The sequence below is a fragment of the Pipistrellus hanaki genome (assembly GCF_964339955.1).
Source record: "Pipistrellus hanaki genome assembly, chromosome: 18".
Lineage (NCBI taxonomy): Eukaryota > Metazoa > Chordata > Mammalia > Chiroptera > Vespertilionidae > Pipistrellus > Pipistrellus hanaki.
In genome coordinates, this window is record NC_140520.1 from 2,633,389 (window position 1) to 2,652,500 (window position 19,112).

At 44.0% G+C, this 19,112-nt stretch overlaps 2 protein-coding genes across 12 annotated transcripts in view; both read left to right on the plus strand.

Moving 5' to 3' along the window:
* The first annotated feature begins 4,162 nt into the window (after positions 1 to 4,162).
* BCL2L15 (BCL2 like 15) lies at positions 4,163 to 9,486 on the plus strand. The gene is made up of 4 exons (XM_084866301.1): positions 4,163 to 4,582; positions 5,309 to 5,430; positions 8,600 to 8,824; positions 9,353 to 9,486. The coding sequence occupies exons 1-4, from the start codon at positions 4,447 to 4,449 to the stop codon at positions 9,368 to 9,370; spliced, it is 501 nt and encodes a 166-aa protein (XP_084722427.1). The 5' UTR covers positions 4,163 to 4,446; the 3' UTR covers positions 9,371 to 9,486.
* Positions 9,487 to 18,698: 9,212 nt separating this feature from the next.
* PTPN22 (protein tyrosine phosphatase non-receptor type 22) overlaps positions 18,699 to 19,112 on the plus strand; it is a 37,733-nt gene continuing 37,319 nt past the window's right edge. For all 11 annotated transcript variants that reach the window (XR_014793367.1, XR_014793368.1, XR_014793369.1 and 8 more), the window contains exon 1: positions 18,699 to 19,112. This exon is cut by the window's right edge and continues 39 nt beyond it. Coding sequence is in view for 7 of the 11 variants with exons in the window: in XM_084866179.1 (XP_084722305.1) it covers positions 18,930 to 19,112 (183 nt within the window). In the remaining 4 variants the exon portion in view is untranslated.

Genomic DNA, 19,112 nt, shown 5'->3' on the forward strand with positions numbered 1-19,112 from the left:
TCAGGAGCAAAATCCATTCTTGTATGGCTGTTCCTGCCCATCAGCCAGGCCTGGTCCCAGAACAGTGCTTCAGAGACAGCCCCATTAAATATTTATTGAATCAATAAATGAACCAATGCCTCAACCAGTCAAATCTCCTTCAGTCCTTACCACTCAAAATACAAATAAAATAATAAAAGGGATTCTCTGAGATACAAGGCGAAGTGTGTATGTGTGTGTGTGTGTGTGTGTGTGTCCCCCGCCACAGTGCGCGCTGGTGGGCATTTGGGAACAGGTGGAAATTATGCTCAGCGATCCCCAGAATTAAACTCAAGCACATCACAATCCAACCTCACATCCATGGTCTCCACACTGCAGACCTGGACACTGGCAACCAAGAACCAGAGACCCTCTCCCCTAACAACACACACACACACACACACACACACACACACACACGCACGCACACGCACACAGGCACACATGTGGGTGCCCCAGAGCTTCTGATGAGCCCCCTCTCACCTTTGGGAGCTGCATTCCAGCCTGCGATGGGGTGAACTGATGAGAGCACGTCCAAGAGCAACAGGAAACATCTCAGTAACCACGTGTGGCACCAGTGGAAAGCTAGAGTTCACCACCACCAAACTAGTATTATATGAAGTGTTGAAGGATATTATTGAAGGAGGAGGAAGAGGAAGAAGGAGGAGGAAAAGATTAAAAATATGAGGAATAAAATGGCAACAAATACATATCTATCAACAATGGGATCTAAAAATCAAAATAAGCAAACAAGAAATCTAATGAACAAAATAAACTGGTGAATAAAACAGAATCAGGGGCACGGAAGCAGGGGGCAGACTGACGAATCTCAGAGGGAAAGGGGAGGAGGGGATGGGAAGAGATTAACCAAAGATCTGATCGGTGGACACAGACAGTGCTGGTGAAGCCCTGGGGTGGAGAGGGCAATGGGGGTGGGGAGGACATCTGTAATACTCTCAACAATAAAGATTTAAAAAAAGAGAAAATCAGGTATGGCTCAGCAATTGAATAAACATTACTGAAGGAATCCCAACTAGTGGTTGCCTTTCCGTTGTGTAAGGGCATAGCAGAATGCCCCTTAAGCGACAGAAACTGTTGCTTTTGAAAAGTGTAACTTTAAGATGATCTCAATGAAGAGCTGTGGAACTGTAGCCTGGTGTTACTAATCTATAAGCAAAATCACTACACCGTGCATGTCATGTAGTTATTTGATATTTCTTCCCCCAGGAGCCTCTGCAGACATACGGTTTGATGATATGTTAGATATTTATTTTTAAAAAGTAGAGGGGGTAGTTGATACTGTACTTTTTAGAAAAATGGCCTTCAAATGTCTGTCTTGGTTGTTATTTTTTTAAAAAATATATATTTTATTGATTTTTTACAGAGAGGAAGGGAGAGGGATAGAGAGTTAGAAACATCTATGAGAGAGAATCATTGATCAGCTGCCTCTTGCACACCCCCTACTGGGGATGTGCCCGCAACCAAGGTACATGCCCTTGACCAGAATCAAACCCGGGACCTTTCAGTCCGCAAACTGACGCTTTATCCACTGAGCCAAACCGGTTTCGGCTGTCTTGGTTGTTAAATAGAATGTAACACATGTAATGACAGTGCCGCTTTGGACATGGCAGAGGCAATCGGCACAGTTTCTGACCACAATTTTATTGCTATGGGTCAGTGATTGTTATATGCCTCCACTCTGCCCTCCCTTTTGAATGGGAGATCTGTTTCACTTTTTCTATCCCTTGCTCATGTATTGGGTGTTTGGGGAAGACAAATAACTTATTTTCTTCATTATAGGTTTCCACCTTGAGAGGAATTGTATCCAAGGATTCTCATCCATGTGTGAACCTGCTATGTGCACATAACAGGATCCTGGACTTGGAGCCAATGAAATTATATAATGAGAAGAGGCTTTTGGGAGAAGAATGTAAATTGTGGTCAGAGTGGCAAAAAAAAAAAAAAAAAAAAAAAAAGCAAGTGATAGTGAAAAAAAAAATATATATATAGCTTCATTTTTCAGTATTAGGAGTCCAGTATTAGAAATGCAAGAGTAAAGGGCATGTGGGCTGGGCTTAGGGAGTGGCCCAAAGAGAAATTAAAAGAAGAAGATTGACTCCACATTGCCCAGGGGAGTGTATGCTCTGCTTGTATAGCCTCATAACATCGATTAGAGAATTCTAGACGCCCGGTTCACAAATTCGTGCATGGGTGGGGGCCAGCTGGCCCGATTGGTGTAAGGGGACCAATCAGGGGCAGGGCCAGCTGGTGGGAGGGGCCACAGGTGGTTGCCCAGCCCCCTGGTCAAACTCCCGGTCAAGGGGACAATTTTCATATTAGCCTTTTATTATACAGGATTAGAGACCACAAATGGCATATCAGTAGTGAAATGAGGAAGGTGGAAAAAGATTTACTATTTGAGACTTGGTTTTAAATTTCTATTCTGACACTTACCTTAGGCAAGCTATTTTACACATCACATGTTTTTTTTGTTTTGTATATTATTTTAAAAGTATGTTGTAAATGTATGTGTTGAAGTCCTTAGATTGTTTATGAAAGAAGATTGCCCTAGAATTATCTCTGAGGGACATTCTTTTTTTTTTTTTTTTTTTAATAAGAGTATATTTGAGCCAAATTGATGACATATGCTGGAAGTAAGATCTCAAATTATCTGTGAGGGACCTTCTGACCCTAGAGGTCTGAAGCCTACTTAGTAGTAACTGACATTTCAACCTTGGAGATAGATAATGGCAAATGAAAATGGCTCTTTAGCTACCTAATTCCCGTTCCTAGTGCAAAGCAGTATAGAATCATTTGTTTTTATAGAATGAAATAGAAGACAGAAGACTGGCTCTGATTATTTTGCAAGACAGAAACTCCATTCTGAGCAATGGCTTGACTGTTTATGCTTGAATCTCTTATTAGTTCACCAGGTCAGAATACCCCGGAAATGCTGATGGGTTTCCGTGCTGCTTCTGGAACCCAAACCCAATATCTAGGCGTCGCTGCAGTAAGAAGGAAGCCACTGTGGGCAAGTGTCCAATCCTGAGACCTTGTGAAACAGTGGGGGAGTCTAACCCTTTTAGGAACATGCTACCTAATCCTCTTAAAGAGTGGGTCCCAGATCCCTTTCGTCCTGGTCATTGGGCCTGGGGCTGAAAGGAGGACATTTAATGTGTACTGCATGTCAGACCCTGCTGGGTCATTCCACATAACATTATCTTAGTTAGTCCCCGTGAAATACTTTGCATCATCTCCATTTACAATGCCTCAAGTGCCCAAGGTTGTGTGTGTGTTTAAAATGAATACCATTTGTCCTTCAGAGCTCATCTCAGATGTTACTACTTCAAGGAAGCTTTCCTAACCCCTTAGGTTTGTTTCCCGTTTATACACTAACTAGAAGTCTGGTGCACGAATTCATGCAGAGTGAGGTCCAAGTGGCCTGGCCCAATCAGGGCCAATTGGGCTGGGCTGGCTGCGGGGAGAGGCCGGGGCGGTTGGCTGGCCAGCTCTGCCCCCTGGTTGAACTCCCGGTCGAACTCCTCGGGGAGGGGACAATTTGCATATTAGCCTTTTTTTTTAAAATTAATTTATTTATATTTTACAGAGAGGAAGGGAGAGAGCTAAAGAGCTAGAAACTTCGATGAGAGAGAAGCATCGACCAGCTGCCTCTTGCACACCCCCTACCGGGGATGTGCCCACAACCCAGGTACATGCCCTTGACCAGAATTGAACCTGGGACCTTTCAGTCCGCAGACCGACGCTCTACCACTGAGCCAAACTGGTTTCAGCAGCCTTTTATTATATATGATAACACACTGAATTTCAATAAGCACAGCAATTATGTGATTACTTACTTAACATCTGTCACTCATGCTAAAGTACACTTTAGCTCCATGAGGATGCAGACTTTGTCATTTTTCTGTGTTATTTTATAGTGCCAAGTATAGTTCCTTACACATTGCTACTCAGTAAATGATCACTGTATGACAGAGGCAAATAATTGAGTTGCATGCCTGTCTGTTAAGCTTCAAAACCTTTCTTCTTTAAGACCCATAAAGGAAGTATTTCTTCATGAAATGGCACAAGAGGCTCTTTCTCAACTGTATCTCACTGCAAAATTGGCAACCTCACTGTAGTTATACATTAATCTGAGATATACTGCTGAGGGTGTGGTTCTGAGAAAAGGAACCGAAAGTCTTCAGCAAATCTCCCAGTTCTGGATGGTCAGCTCTTCAGAGCGGCCCCACTCAGTTGAGCACCTGTTTCTGAAGGAAGGGGTGGGAAAGGCTCTAAGGATTCTGGGTCCCACCAGGGAACTTTACAGGAGGCAGACACAACTGCTCGCTTACCAGTGTGTCTGACTTCCCGCTGAACTGAAAACTGCTTGTCTGGTGGAAAAGCAAAACTTGGCAGCAAATATCTAAAATGAAGACTCCCAAGACCTTTGAGGAGCAGACAGAATGCATCGTGGACTTTCTCCTCAGAGATTTATTAGGCCTACCTTCGCTGGCGGCTCCCCGGGACCTACATGATGAAGGAGGCGAACTTGAAGCAGATTCAGGTAAGGCTCCTGGTGCGCGGTGGTGATTGCAGGAGAATGGAGGCATGTTTTCTTATTTCCATTTAAGTTTCAATAGGCAAACTCGAAGCTTTCAGCAATACGCGCATCTTTATTTTTGTTAATGTATTTTTATTGATTTCAGAGCGGGAGGGAGAGGGAGAGAGAGATAAACATCAATGATGAGAGAGAATCACGGATCAGCTGCCTCCTGCACGCCTCCTACTGGGGATCAAGCCTGCAACCCAGGCGTGTGCCCTGACTGCAAATCAAACTGTTACTTCCTGGTTCATAGGTCAGCGCTCAACTACTGAGCCAGCAGGCTGGGCAATACCTGCATCTTTATGGACGGGAAATGGATTCTGAATAAAGGGAGACTTTCTTTTATTTATTTATTTTATTTTATTAAATTATTATCTGTGTACATATTTTACCATTGCCCCCCCCACCCCCCTGCATACATACCCACCCTCCCCAGAGTTCTGTGTCCACTGGTTGTACCTATATGCATGTATACAAGTCCTTCGGTTGATCTCTTATCTCCCCCAGATCTCCCTCAAAGGGAGACTTTCTGACTGTTGATGTGGACAGAACACCGAAGATGTTCTTGGGAGAAAGTGATGCCCAGATTGTTTAAAATTCTCGAGACCTTTCTACCATGCTCAGGTTCCTGGGACCCGCCCTCCCCTCAAACACTGCGACAGATGTGATTGGGACCCTCTGTTCTAGGGGAGTGCAGCTCCTTCGACGTGGCCATCATTGCCGGTCGCCTTCGGATGTTGGGGGACAAGTTCAACGAGGAGCTGGAAGCGCCGGCCAGAAGTGTCATCGCAGAATCCGTTCGGGGACAGGTCAGCTTTCCACTGCTTTCCGTTTGCTGCTGTTTCCCTACTTCAGACGCCCTTTTCTTACCGCTCCTCTAGGGGGGTGACCGGAAGTGTTCTGGGAAAGATTTGGGGACTTATATTTATCCAGGAAGATACCCCAGGAATTCTCTGATGGCCGATTCTTTAGGAGTCAAGCAGAGGCTAAGTGGTATTGAGATGGAAATGGGCATAGGGTGGTCAGCCTTCACATCGTTAACATTTGTTTTTTTGTCAGAGCTGTGCTTGGTGGCATAGAGCATATATTAAGCACTTCATTCTTTTATGCATCTGCTTTAATGCTTCTGTTTTTGGGTGTGGGCACCGTTTTCCCCCAGCATGACATTCCATTAGGAAGGACAGGCCGTGGACAAGTTTGAGGCAATGAGGGACAGTGGTACAGGAGCCCACTAGGGTGTATTCTTCAACAGAACGCTCGTTACTTCAGAAGCACTTGGGCTCTGTGTTGAATATTACAATATTCTGTAATGTTGCTGATTAATATCAATAGTGATGGTTAATATGATTTCTTCACTTACCACGTATCAGGGGATTTTGCTAATGCTTTACACTTATTATCAGATTTAAGCCTTACACCACTTTGTGAGGCATTATAGAAACTGTTGTTCAAAGCACAACCTCTCCCTCTCTGCATGTGACATTGTGAGGGCGGACACCTAACACATTTTGTTCAGGGCAGCATTCACACAGTCTAGAACAGTGCCTGATACATGAGATGTCTCCAGAAAGTATTTTCTGGCTTGATACCCATTTAAGCAGAAAGGGAACTGGGAACTAGGGAAAAAACTAATTGGGTTATACAATAAGTAGCTTCTTTTTTTCTTTTCTTTTTTAACATTTATTTTTCCATTACAGTATACATAGCACGGTGGTTAGACAATTGCATACTTTACAAAATGTTCCCCTTGGTGTTTCCACCACCCACCTGGCACCATATATGGTCATTACAATATTATTGGCTATATTCCCTATGCTGAACTTTATATCCCTAAGCAATAGTTATTGAAGTTAGGATTTGAACCCAGACTGATTCCAAAACCATTATGCTTTATTCTTCCTACTAAATATAGTATAGATAGCCGAAACTGGGTTGGCTCAATGGATAGAGCGTCGGCTTGGGGACTGAGGGGTCCCAGGTTCGATTCTGGTCAAGGGCATGTACCTTGGTTGCTGGCATATCCCCCGCAGTGGGTGTGCAAGAGGCAGCTGATCGATGACTCTCTCTCATCAATGTTTCTGACTTTCTATCTCTCTCCCTTCCTCTGTGTACAAAAATCAAGAAAATATATATTTTTAAATAAATAAATAAATAAATAAATAAATAAATAAAATAAATGTAGTATAGGTAGTATACCTACTATACATTCAGGCAGGACTAGCCTTACTATTCCTAGTTGCTCACACTGATGCTTTCCTCAGTAGCTGAGAACTGAATCTATTTTTCATTTTAAGATTATTTTTAAAAATGTATTTCTTTATTGATTTCAGAGAGGAAGGGAGAAGGAGAGAGAGATAGAAACATCAATGATGAGAGAAAATCATTGATGGGCTGCCCCTGGGGATCAAGTCTGTAACCCAGGCATATGCCCTTGGCTGGAATCGAACCTGTGTCCCTTCAGTCCGCAGGCTGACGCTCTATCCACTGAGCCAAGCTGGCTAGGGCTTAAAATTATTTTGAAACAGCCTCAAACTCCAGAAATGTTGCTTGTGTTTTACAAAGAATTACCCTCTTAAATCATTTGAGAGTAAGTAACCAACATGGTATTCCATCACCCCCTAATCCTTTTATATTTCCTTGAAGCAAGGGCATTCTCTAATATAATCACAATCTAACCATCAAAACCAGGGAGTTATCCTGGATACATTTTCATCTCATCCTAAGATCCCATTCAAATTTTGCCCATTGTCCCAATGATTTCATTAATAGCAGAAAGATGTAGGCCAGATTCACAGATATTGCATTAAGTTGTTAATATCCTTTTAGTCTTCTTCATTCTGCAAGAGCTTCTTAGTCTTTCACTGGTTTTCATGACTTGACATTGAAGATTATGGCTCATTTATTTTGTAGACTGTCCCTTAACTTGGGTGTGATTGATGTTTCTCTTGAATAGATTTAGGGTATGTACCTTTGGAAAATCATAAAAGTGTTATTCTCTTAAGTGGCACTGATTTCCGTTGGTCCCATTACTGGTGGTAAATTGGATCATTCCCAATGGTGTCTGCAAGGCTTCTCCACCATAAAGTTACTCTTTTCACCTTTGTAACCAATTGTTTTATAGAGAAGAACTTTGAAACCATGTAAAAAATTCCATATCTCATCAAAATTTCAATCATTCATTTATATTTTATATCAACATAGATTTACGTTTTTTTTTTTTCTTTTATTGAATTTCTACTTTATTCAATGCGTTATAATCTGTTACTGTCATTGTTTATTTGAATGCTCAAAGCCTTACCCAGCTCTGGCCAGTGAAGTCCTTTCAATCTGGACTATTTCTTTTTGGCATGTCCCCGTTATTTTCTGAGTACCTCCTTAATTTCTTGGAAAGTGGAAGGGCGGGAGAGACAGAGAGAAATATCCATGTGAGAAAGACACATCTATTGGTTGCCTCCTGCACTCACTGGAACCTGCAACCAAGGTACATGCCCTTGACAAGAGTCAAACCCGGGACCCTTCAGTCCATAGGCCAACACTCTATCTATTGAGCCGAACCAGCTAGGCCAAATTTTGGGACCAAATGGCTTTTGGACAAATTTTTTGGGGAAGGCTAATTTTTATTTTTTTTATTTTATAACTTCCCAGACTTCAGTCGTTTAAATAAGATAACCAGCTATACTGTCATGTACTTAATAATTTTCTTTCAAAGCATTTTGTCTCTCAATCATTTGGTTCATCCTAGGCAATAATATCTGAAATAATGGATCTGATGGGCTACTTCTGGTTTTTCTGATAGTCATTACAATAAATAAGACATTAAAATGAGAAAAGCCTGTCCATTTACTCCCCAACATTACCTTAGATACAACGAGTGGACATTGGCCACTCTCTGGGCAACACTTGCTTAGTAGATTCTGTACCTGCAGCCTCCTGCACTTTTTGGTGAAACTCCACTGATACATCTATGTTTCTCCCCAGTTAGGAGCTGTCCTTCCGAACACGGTGAAATCTCTCAGCAAGGCCTGGTGTGCCCAGAATGCCAGCTTAGCTTATGAGACGGCCTTTGTGGCGGTATCATTTAAGCTGCTTGAACGTGTGGTCCAGCTGGCTCCAGAGAGGGCCAGACAGGTGGCAGCCTCCATCACCGACATGATCAATGGGAACAGCGCCGTCCAGGAGTTCATCCGGGGCCAGGGAGGCTGGGTAAGTGCGTTGGGGCCCCCGGCGTTGCTAGCCATTTGCAACCAACATCCGGGACTCCGGTTTATGATTCTTTCTGTAAGTTGGAAACCAAGCAGGAAAATGGTTCTCTACTTTGCTGAAAATGCCAGGATTTTCCATGGAAAAGGGGAACATTCAGAAGCTCAGCCTGTGGAGGTTGGACTCCAGAGTCATGCTGCCTAAAAAAATTGACCGCTAACTATCTAAAGCAGATTTCTACTCCTTACCCATCTATAAAGTATACGGGTTGAGTTCTAATCTCAGCCTGGCTTCCCTTTGTGGGCTGGTGAGTGAGCGGTGTCTGCTGTGGTGATAACTACACGAGGTGTCCTAAGCCCAGGCTCGGTCCTCCTTAGACCGTCTGCTCTCAGCACCTCCCTTCCCCGCCAGGGCCCGCAGACGGCCCAGCAAGAGCTGCCTTCCCTGGTGGGACCTGCAGGCCGCTCCGGAGTTCCTCAGGCAGTTCCTGACGAGCATCCCTCTGACTGTCGGCTATTCCTGTCCTTCTAGGAAAATCTGGAGAGCTGAAGAAGAGGCAGCACTCTCTCCCGGCCCGAACACCCCTTCCTCTTTGACTGACCAGGTGACTGATTTCTGGCAATTAAAACGGAAACAACCAAATAAAAAACCATTTTTGGACAGAACTGAACTTAGTTGAATCATTTCTTTTCTTTTTTAATAATGCAAATTTGCTCTTTTCTTTTTCTTTTTTTAAAATATATTTTATTGATTTTATTTTATTGATTTTTCACAGAGAGGAAGAGAGAGGGATAGAGAGTTAGAAATATTGATGAGAGAGAATCATCGATCAGCTGCCTCTTGCACCCCCCCCCCCCCCCCCCCCGGGGATATGCCCGCAACCAAGGTACATGCCCTTGACCGGAATCGAACCCGGGACCTTTCAGTCTCTATCCATTGAGCGGATCATTTATTTTCTGTTGATAAAGTGGGGAGCAGCTTTGAGAGGTCCACAGAGATTTTGTACTGTCTGTTTTGCTGTGAGTTTTAAGAGGTTCTGTTGAAGCAAAGACCTCACAAAGCAGTGCCTTGCTGGCGGTGGAATGCCAGGGCAGGCATTCGCTGGCGCCATTTTGGGGAGGAGGGAGCACACAGCAAACTCTTCCTTCAGACTGAGCTCTGTCTTCGGTGAGAATCTTCTCTACTGATTTTGCAGCCACAAGAGACTTGGGGTTGGGAAATCTTGTTACTTTAAGTGAAGATTTTCTTTTAAATCCACCGTCTCAGTTTCATGTTAATTTGATCCGAGCAGAATTATTTTGTGCATTTTTCAAGGTTGGAAGGGGAACGAGAAGGTTGCCCCTCTATTAGAAAGGTCAAAGAAAGATGAAAACGTTGCTGACTTTTTTCTGCCACAGAACGTGCAGGAAGCGCTGGCCACATCAGGACAGGAGGGCCATCGCGCCTTAGAGGAAGCCAGCGGCATGCCGCAGTGACTTCAGAGGGGGCACATGTCACTTGTGGACCGTACCTGGTGTCCAGGTCCCATCCGGAGATTCTGCTCCTGTAAGGGGCGGTCAGAGTCTGAGGTCCTACATTTTAACCAGCTCTCCGGGTGACTTGAAGTATAGTTCGAATTTGAGAACTGTCACTTTAATTATTATTATTATTATTATTATTATTTTAATATATTTTATTGATTTTTTACAGAGAGAAAGGGAGAGGGATAGAGAGCTAGAAACATCGATGAGAGAGAAACATCAACCAGCTGACTCCTGCACACCCCCTACCAGGGAAGTGCCCGCAACCAAGGTACATGCCCTTGGCCGGAATCGAACCTGGGACCTTTCAGTCCACAGACCAACGCTCTATCAACTGAGCCAAACCGGTTTTGGCAAGAGAACTGTCACTTTAGAGCTATGGTTGGCAAATTGAAGCCCACAGGCTCATCCGGCCTGCTGCTTTTTTTTTTTTTTTTTTTTTATAAAGTTTTATTGGAATGTGGCCACACTCACTTGTTTACGTACCATCTATGACTATTTTCCCATGGCTATGGCGGAGTTGAGTAGTTATGGCAGACACCCTATGGCCCCTGAAAGCTTAAAATATTTACTCTTGGCCATTTACATTTGCAGACCTCTGCTGTGAAGCTAAATGGACATTTATCATTGAGTAATTTAAACCCTGTTGCATCGTGATAATTCCTGGCAAACACAAGTGCAGCTAGAATAACTTGTAGTTTGAGCATGTTAGTTCTTACATAGTCTACACTTTCTCCAGACTTTTAGCAAATTAGAGCATTTTGTGACTCCGGAGAGGGTATACATTCCCATGGCCCCAGCACAAGTGAGAGGAGGTAATTGGAAGCAAAGCATATGGTTTCTATGGTCTATATCTCAGAATAGTCCTTACTAAGCTCATAGATTAGCAGGCAGTCATCAAGTACTTAGACTTCTTCATCCAAAGCTGGGCAACCAGATTAGTTCAGGAAGAAAAACACTGCTGTATCTATTTTTAAAGAGGTGCTAATGTCTATGGCTAAAGTTTACAGAGTTAACCACATCCCCTCTCTTCAGCCAGCCAGCTATCTGTAGAGAAATAAAGACACAGTCCTGCGAATGTATTCTGACTTTTTCAAAGTAGGCCATTTCCTCTGTTCTTGGATAAATCACAATAGGTTAGTAAGCCAGAAATAAGATTTCATGTTTCTCTTTGGTAGAAATTAGCTCCCCCCGCCTCCTTCCAATTGAAGATACTTGATGTATTCTTTTGTCCCTCATATTACTATAACCTCAGCATGGTAAGTTTTGTGGTTTTTGACCTCTTAAACGAAGTCATTGTTTTCACTTTGACTAATGTCTGTGCACTTGAACCAATTTGCAGCACGAGAAACTTCAGTGAAATGATATAGAACCAGAACAGACTGGTGGTTGCCAGGGGCAGCAGAGGGGGGTTTGGGGGCTATCGTGAAGGGAATCAAAAGGTACAAACTTCCAGTTACGACATGAAACAGTTCTGGGGATCTAATGGACAGCATGGTGACTCCATTTACATATTTGAAAGTTGCTAAGAGAGTAGATTTTTTAAAGTTCTTACAAAAAAAAAAATTGTAACTATGTAAGGTGATGGGTGTGTTAACTAACCTTATTGTGGTGATCATTTCACTATATATACATACATTATCAAATCATTTCATTGTATACCTTAAATGTACATAATTTTCTTCTTTCTGAAATCAATAAAAATATATTTTTTTAAATCAGCCTGGCCGGCGTGGCTCAGTGCTGAGCATCAATCTATGAACCAGGAGGTCACTGTTCGATTTCTGACCCTGGCACATAGCCAGGTTGCAGGCTCGATCCCCACAGTGTAGAGTATGTGGGAGGTAGCTGATCAATGATTCTCTCTCATCGATGTTATTTCTATCTCTCTCTCCTTCTCCCCTCCTCTCTGAAACCAATAAAAATATATTAAAAAAGAAACGAAAGGAATGCATTCAGGTTGTCTGATTTTCACAATTTAATTTCACCATAGATTGATCATGTGATATTGGGTAAGTAATCCAATTTCTTTGTGCCTTAGTTCCCACATTTAAAATAGAGATGATTTGGTAACTGATTCACAGGATTCTTGTGAGGGGTAAATGAGGGGTCAATTTTTCCAACATCCGTATCCACAAACTCTCATTCTTTTTTTTCTTTTTCTTTTTTAATATATTTTATTGATTTTTTACAGAGAGGAAGGGAGAAGGATAGAGAGCTAGAAACATCGATGAGAGAGAAACATCAACCAGCTGACTCCTGCACACCCCCTACCGGGGATGTGACCACAACCAATGTACATGCCCTTGACCGAATCGAACCTGGGACCTTTCAGTCTGCAGACGGACGCTCTACCACTGAGCCAAACCAGCTTCGGCAAACTCTCATTCTTTATTTCTGTATACCCTTCGTACTCCCATACTCTTCCTGCTTGCCATCCAGCTGGCTCAACACCTCCATCAGTTTTCCCTTCTCCCTCTCCCCAGCTCTACTCATCCAACTTTCTACTTTCTCACATATTCCTTCCACTTTGTTCTGATTCTTCCTGTAAGAGTTTATTACCACCTGCCTAGGCTATTAGTAAAGCCTGTAGTTAAGCTTTCATCAATCCTCCTGTCCCAGGCTTGTCCCATTCCAGCCTGTCCTGTACACAGTCTGCCCCCAGACCAACCAAAGCTGTGGTTCCTTTGTTCATGATTTTATCCATTTTTAAATATGCTATACCGTAATTCATTTTGAAATTATATATGCCACTGAGGGAGATTATAAGACTTCCAAAACTTTTCCAGAAGGGAGCATTTATTAAAAAAATAAAAAAATAAATAAAATCAAAAAACCTTAACAAACAACAAGTGCTGGTGAGGATGTGGAGAAAAAGGAACCCTGATACACTGCTGGTGGGAATGCAGCCTGATACTATGGAAGTCAGTGTGGAGTCTCCTCAAAAAATTAAAAATGGAATTGCCATTTGACCCAGTGATACCACTTCTAGAAATATTTCCTAAGAAGCCTGAAACACCAGTCAGAAAGGACATATAGCACCCCTATGTTCCTAGCACCACAATATAGCTAACATCTGGAAACAGCCCAGGGCCCATCAGTAGACAAATGGACAAAAAGCTGTGTTACATCTACACCATGGAATTTCATGCAGCCATCAGAAAGAAGGATCTCTTACCCTTTGAGACAGCCTGGAGGGACCTGGAGAATATTATGCTAAGCAAATAAGTCAGTCCAAGAAAGACAAGTATCACATGATCTCACTCATATGTGGAAACTGATGAACAAAATAAGTCAGTCCAAGAAAGACAAGTATCACATGATCTCACTCATATGTGGAAACTGATGAACAACATAGACCCAGAGAGAGAAACATGGAACAGACTGAGGAATCTCAGAGGGAAGTCGGAGGTGGGTGAGAAGAGATTAACCAAAGAACTTGTATGCACATATATGCATAACCCTGGACACAGACAATAGTGTGGTGAAGGCGTGGGAGAAGGGGGCGCGAGGGGTGAGGGGGCATGGCTAGATGAGGCCAATGGGGTGGGGGGAAACTGGACAAATGTAATATTCTCAACAATAAAGATTTTTTAAAAACCAAGAAACTTTTCCCCAAAGCATTGCTTTGATTGCCATTCTCTTAAAACCTTTCATCAGAACTTTTGATTAGATTAGATATGTTCATTATCTTGATTGTGCTGATGGCTTCATGGGTATATATACGCACATCAACATTTAACAAATTGTATACTTTGAAATGTACGGGTTATTGGATGTCAGTAATACCTCAATAAAGTTGTTAAAAGATATCCTTCAGTGGTTTTTCACTACCCACCAAATAAAGCAGGACTTTTCGGCCCGGGTCCAATTTCCTCCAGGCTCTGGCCTCAACTGCCCTTTTAGGCTTCTCATTCCAGAGTCCTCCACATAACCAGTACTGTACTCCCGTGCATCGGCCACTCTCTACGCTCTCTGCCTCCCACTGTCCTCTGTGTCTTATATTGCTTTCTCTCAGGCTCTGCAGAAACCTTCTAAGACCCAACTCAACTGTCACTTCCTCTGCGAAGGTTACCCAGATCCTGAACAAGAAGTGCTCCTGGCCTTCTCAAAATTTTGTTTGTCCCACGTCCATGGCCTTCCCACGGATGATCTCAAATCACAGTTATTTGTGTACTTATCCTCCCTGCTGGAATAAAGGTCCTCGAATGGAAATGATTTGTGGAACACTTCACTTCTGCAGCACCCCTCTTGCGTGTGTGTGGAACTCCTAAGGAATGAATGAACATCAAAAGAAAGAGGAGACTTGGTTTGATTCTAGTTTTAATAAGATGCCAACCAAACCTCACCAAGTATCTCAAAACTATTTATTTATTTTTTAAAGTAAATTGTTTCTATGGCAACTTACTGGTTGAACCTTTGCCTCCTGAGGATTGTATTTGTGAAACCAAAGGCAGAGTGGGAGTCTCTGAGTCCCTGAGTGGTGTGTGTGGGAAACTCTGAAGTTGCCAGCAGCTGGAATGACATGCTTGGAGACTCTCAGGAGGCTGCGGAGATGAGGAGCAGATTGGAAGATGGGCAGGGCTCTACAGAATATCTGTGTTTTCCAATGGCCTTAGGCTCTACAGAACCCCTCTCTACAGAACCGCTGCTGTGGAGCCTAAGACCATCGGAAAACGCAGATCTTTACATTACGATTCATAACACTAGCAAAATTACCGTTATGAAGCAGCAACGACAATAATGTTATGGTTGGGGGTCACCACCACATGAGGAGCTGTATTGAAGGGTCGCGGCGTTAGGAAGGTTGAGAACCACCGTCATCGAGAGAGAAGAAGGTTCTCAGACACCCACTGACTAGTTTATCTTGTCCTGATCTCCCCTGACATTCTCTTTGGTTAAAGTTTTGTTGTCATCCAACTCCCGGCCTCCGTGACACTGCTGTTTCCCCTCCGTGGCACCCTCTGCTCTCGTGGGCACAGGAGGCAGTGTCATGGGCACTCCTCTCTGCTGTCGGCTTCCTGCTGAGCAGGCGCCAGAGCCACTGGAGGGAGCAGTCGCGTGTTCCTTCCTCGCCCTTCGGCGGCTCATTCAGAACCTCGCTTCCCACCGGCGCTCACCCTAGACGGTCCCGGCAAGGTGTCCACACAGCTCTTCCTGCGTGGAATTGTTGTGCTCACTCAGGGCTTGTGCCACCCTGGTTTAAATGTCTCACTGTAAATTCTGGAAAAAAATGCCAATCTTTCTGCATGAATTGTTTCCCCTCCCTGTTCTTGATCTTCCCACAAGACACAAATGAGTCAATAGAACGTTCATCCAGAAGCATCGTGCGTCTGTTGCCCTCCAGTACCTGCAAAAGGAAGTGTGCGAAAGTAAGCAGCAGCTTAGATGCGTTCAAGATAAAACACCTTTGTTCTCTTCTCCTTCACTCTGGTGTTTGCTCGCTTGAGTGGTCTGCTCAGGAAATGGCCTTTTAGCTAAGTGGGTTTTTGAGGTTTGGTTATTTCACGGTTTTCTATACTTTTTGGTTGTAGAGTCGAACGGACTCCCACGAATTGCTGCTTGCTTGAAAAAGATCTGAAGTTCTGCTAAGACCCTGTTTTCAGACCCTTAATATTTTGGGTGAAAGTCTATGGAGGGCATCTAAGCACATTTTTCTTGCTTATTCCTATCTCCGTTTTATCCCTGCCTAAGAAGAGGAGAAAGTTAGAGGTTGTTCTGAAATATGGGCTTGAGGAAAATAGTTTTTATTAGGTATCTTCTTGTTTATTCATAGCAAAGTTCTGGTTTTGATGGAAGGGAAGACATTCTGAGTGAACAGATTCTGCAACTGTTATCTCTTTTTTGATCAAATACAGAAAATCGTTTTCCTTTTTGGATTATGCTTTGCTACTCTGCAAATAAGCAAGTTACTTTGAAATATATTTATTTTTTATCAGTAATTAAGTCCACATCTTTGCTTTCTTAACTCTCTAAGCATGCTTTTTCACTTTTTCTGGCTGTTCACTCTTGTATACCCAGCCCCTCGTGTAGTGCTAAGCATTTAGTGGTACTCAGTAAATTTATTGAACAAATTAATGGATTTTTGTGTGTGTTTTTCTAATTTAAAAAATTATGTAGTATTAAAAAGAATTTTTAAAAGCATTTTTAATCCCAACACCTACACAACTGATTTTTTTTTTTACAACTTTTAGTCTTTATTTAAACATGTTCATAGTTTCATTTACTGTGAACTTTAAATTTTGGCCTTTTAAAAATTGCCCTCTATTTCCAGGCTGGTGTGGCTCAGTGGTTGAGCATCAATCCATAAACCAGGAGGGGCACAGTCAGGGCACATGCCCAGATTTTGGGCTTGATCCCCAATAGGGAGTGTGCAGGAGGCAGCTGATCGATGATTCACTTTTATCATCAATATCTCTCCCTCTCCCTTCCTCTCTGAAATCAATAATATATATATATATATATATATATATATTTTTTTTTTTTTTAATTGCTCCATCCTATCTAATAAAGAGGGGATATGTAAAATGACCCTCATTCTGTCACACCATCACAAAGATGGCGGCACCCACAGTGGAGATGGGGTTTCCATAACATAAGATGGCAGCGCCCACAGCAGAAGTGGGATTTCTGTAACAGAAGATGGCTGCATCCACAGTGGAGGCCAAATTCCCATAATGAGCCTTAGCGAGCAATCAGCAGGGACCTGAGGCAGGAGCGGAGGACCTGAGGATCTGCCCCCCACCCAGCAGGGCTTGACTGGGGACCTCAGGCCACATCGCTCACCTGGCAGAGCCTGATGGGGGACCTAAGGCTGTGCCCCAGGCCCAGCTCGCCTCAGACTCTGACAGGAGGAAGATTTTTTATATACATTTCACTAATTTTCTTTCATCTCTGACGCTTCTATTATAAAGGGCAAATAGCAATATTAAAATATTTCCTCTAATTAATTCCCTTTTAATGTGCATGAATTTTGTGCACTGAGCCACTAGTATTTTATATGTCTTAAAATAGCCAAACTAAACAATGCATTACTTAGAGCAGCAAGAAAGTCTCTTTTAATGCTAAAGGGGATAATTTGAGAAATACTACCCTAGTCTCAACAAGTACTGTTGAAGAATTATGATCCATTTTAATTTATTGTGTGGGTTGGGATTAAAATTCTCTATGGGCGTCACATGATCTCTAAGCAGTATTCCTCAGCGACCATTCCTTTCCTGTGGCAAGGCTCAGCAAAGTGGATGGAGCCTAATAGCGTTCAGAATCACCATTTCCTATGGGGACTGTGAATAAGCTGCGAGACAGAAAGCATTGCTAATAACTAGAGGAAGTCCTGACAGCACATTTGTGAATTTCCTTCAGGGTTATTTCAGACTAATTTTTTAAAATATATTTTTATTGATCTCAGAGAGGAAGGGAGAGGGAGAGAGAGAAACGTCAATGGTGAGAGAGAATCATTGATCAACTGCCTCCTACACACCTCCTACTGGGGATCAACCCAGGCATGTGCCCTTGGCTGGAATCGAACCCAGACCCTTTAGTCTGCAAGCCAACACTCTATCCACTGAGCCAAACCAGCGAGGCCCAGACTAATTTTGTTAACACATTTGTGGGACTTCTGTACTCAGACAGATGATATGCTGCTCTTGGGTTGCTCTTGAGTAGGTCTGTGCCCATTGAGGAGACGAGCTGAGACGTGGGAAGTTTCTTTAGAGCAGCCTGCCTGCCCGACGGGGTCATGTGCCACACATAGAGTGTGGCTTCCTCAGGCAATGGCCTTTCTTCCTAAGGCATACGTCGTAGAATATAAATGTCTTTCCTAGAAATAGTTCTTGGCTTTTGGTCCTGGAAGCCAAGCTGTTGCGGGCAAGGTGGTTGACTCGCTCTTTTCCTCTTCCTTCCCAGTTCCCTTCATTACATACGGGGGACATTGTGACCAACCTCCTGTGCTCCTGGGCTCTACATGGACCGACACTCTCCGTCTCTATCCCCAGAGCTCCACTGAGGCTCAGAGAGTCCTGGAGGCCCGTGGGAGCCCTGAGATCCCAACACTTCTCCAACGGGGGCCGCACTTCCCGCCCCGGTGAGGCCCGGCCAGCAGGTCAGGAGCAGCTGACTGCGTGGGTTTGAGGGCTACATGGCAGACCTCAGAGCTCTGAACAGAGATGTTTCTCCGTTAAGCAGGATTTGCCATCGATCACACTGACGAGAAACTTGTGAAAAACCTCTCAGCTCCCAACAGGGCCCGCCTCCCTTGCTGGGCCCAGCCGAACTCGGCAGAGTTCATTCAGGACGTGAAGACACAGGTGTCAGCAGGGCCTCGGTGCTCGGGGAGCGGGGAGGGCAGCCCCTCTCGGGGAACAGTGTGAGCTCTGCCGAGAGAAGGCCCATGTCACCGGAGGGCGACGGGGCGGACCGGCCTCGGGGCTGAGCGTGAGGCTCCGGCGAGTGTCTTGTTTGTTAAAAAACTCGAGTTGCCACCAGGTTCCCCCCTGGAGGAGGAAGGCGCTAGGGCCCGGGAGTGAGGTGATGGCTTTGTTGTGTGACCACAGAGGCGGGTTACGTACTAATTTCCTCTCCGGCTGGTGATGAAGTCAGTAAACCACAGCCTTCAACACGCTCCTCCGGGGCGCACAGCGGCTTCCCGCCTGGCCCGGCCCGGCCATGACTCCCGCCGGCCATGCCCTCCCCTGACCCAGCGGCGCCGGCTCTCCGCCCGCAGCATGGACCAGAGGGAGGTCCTGCAGGGCTTCCTGGAGGAGGCCCGGAGC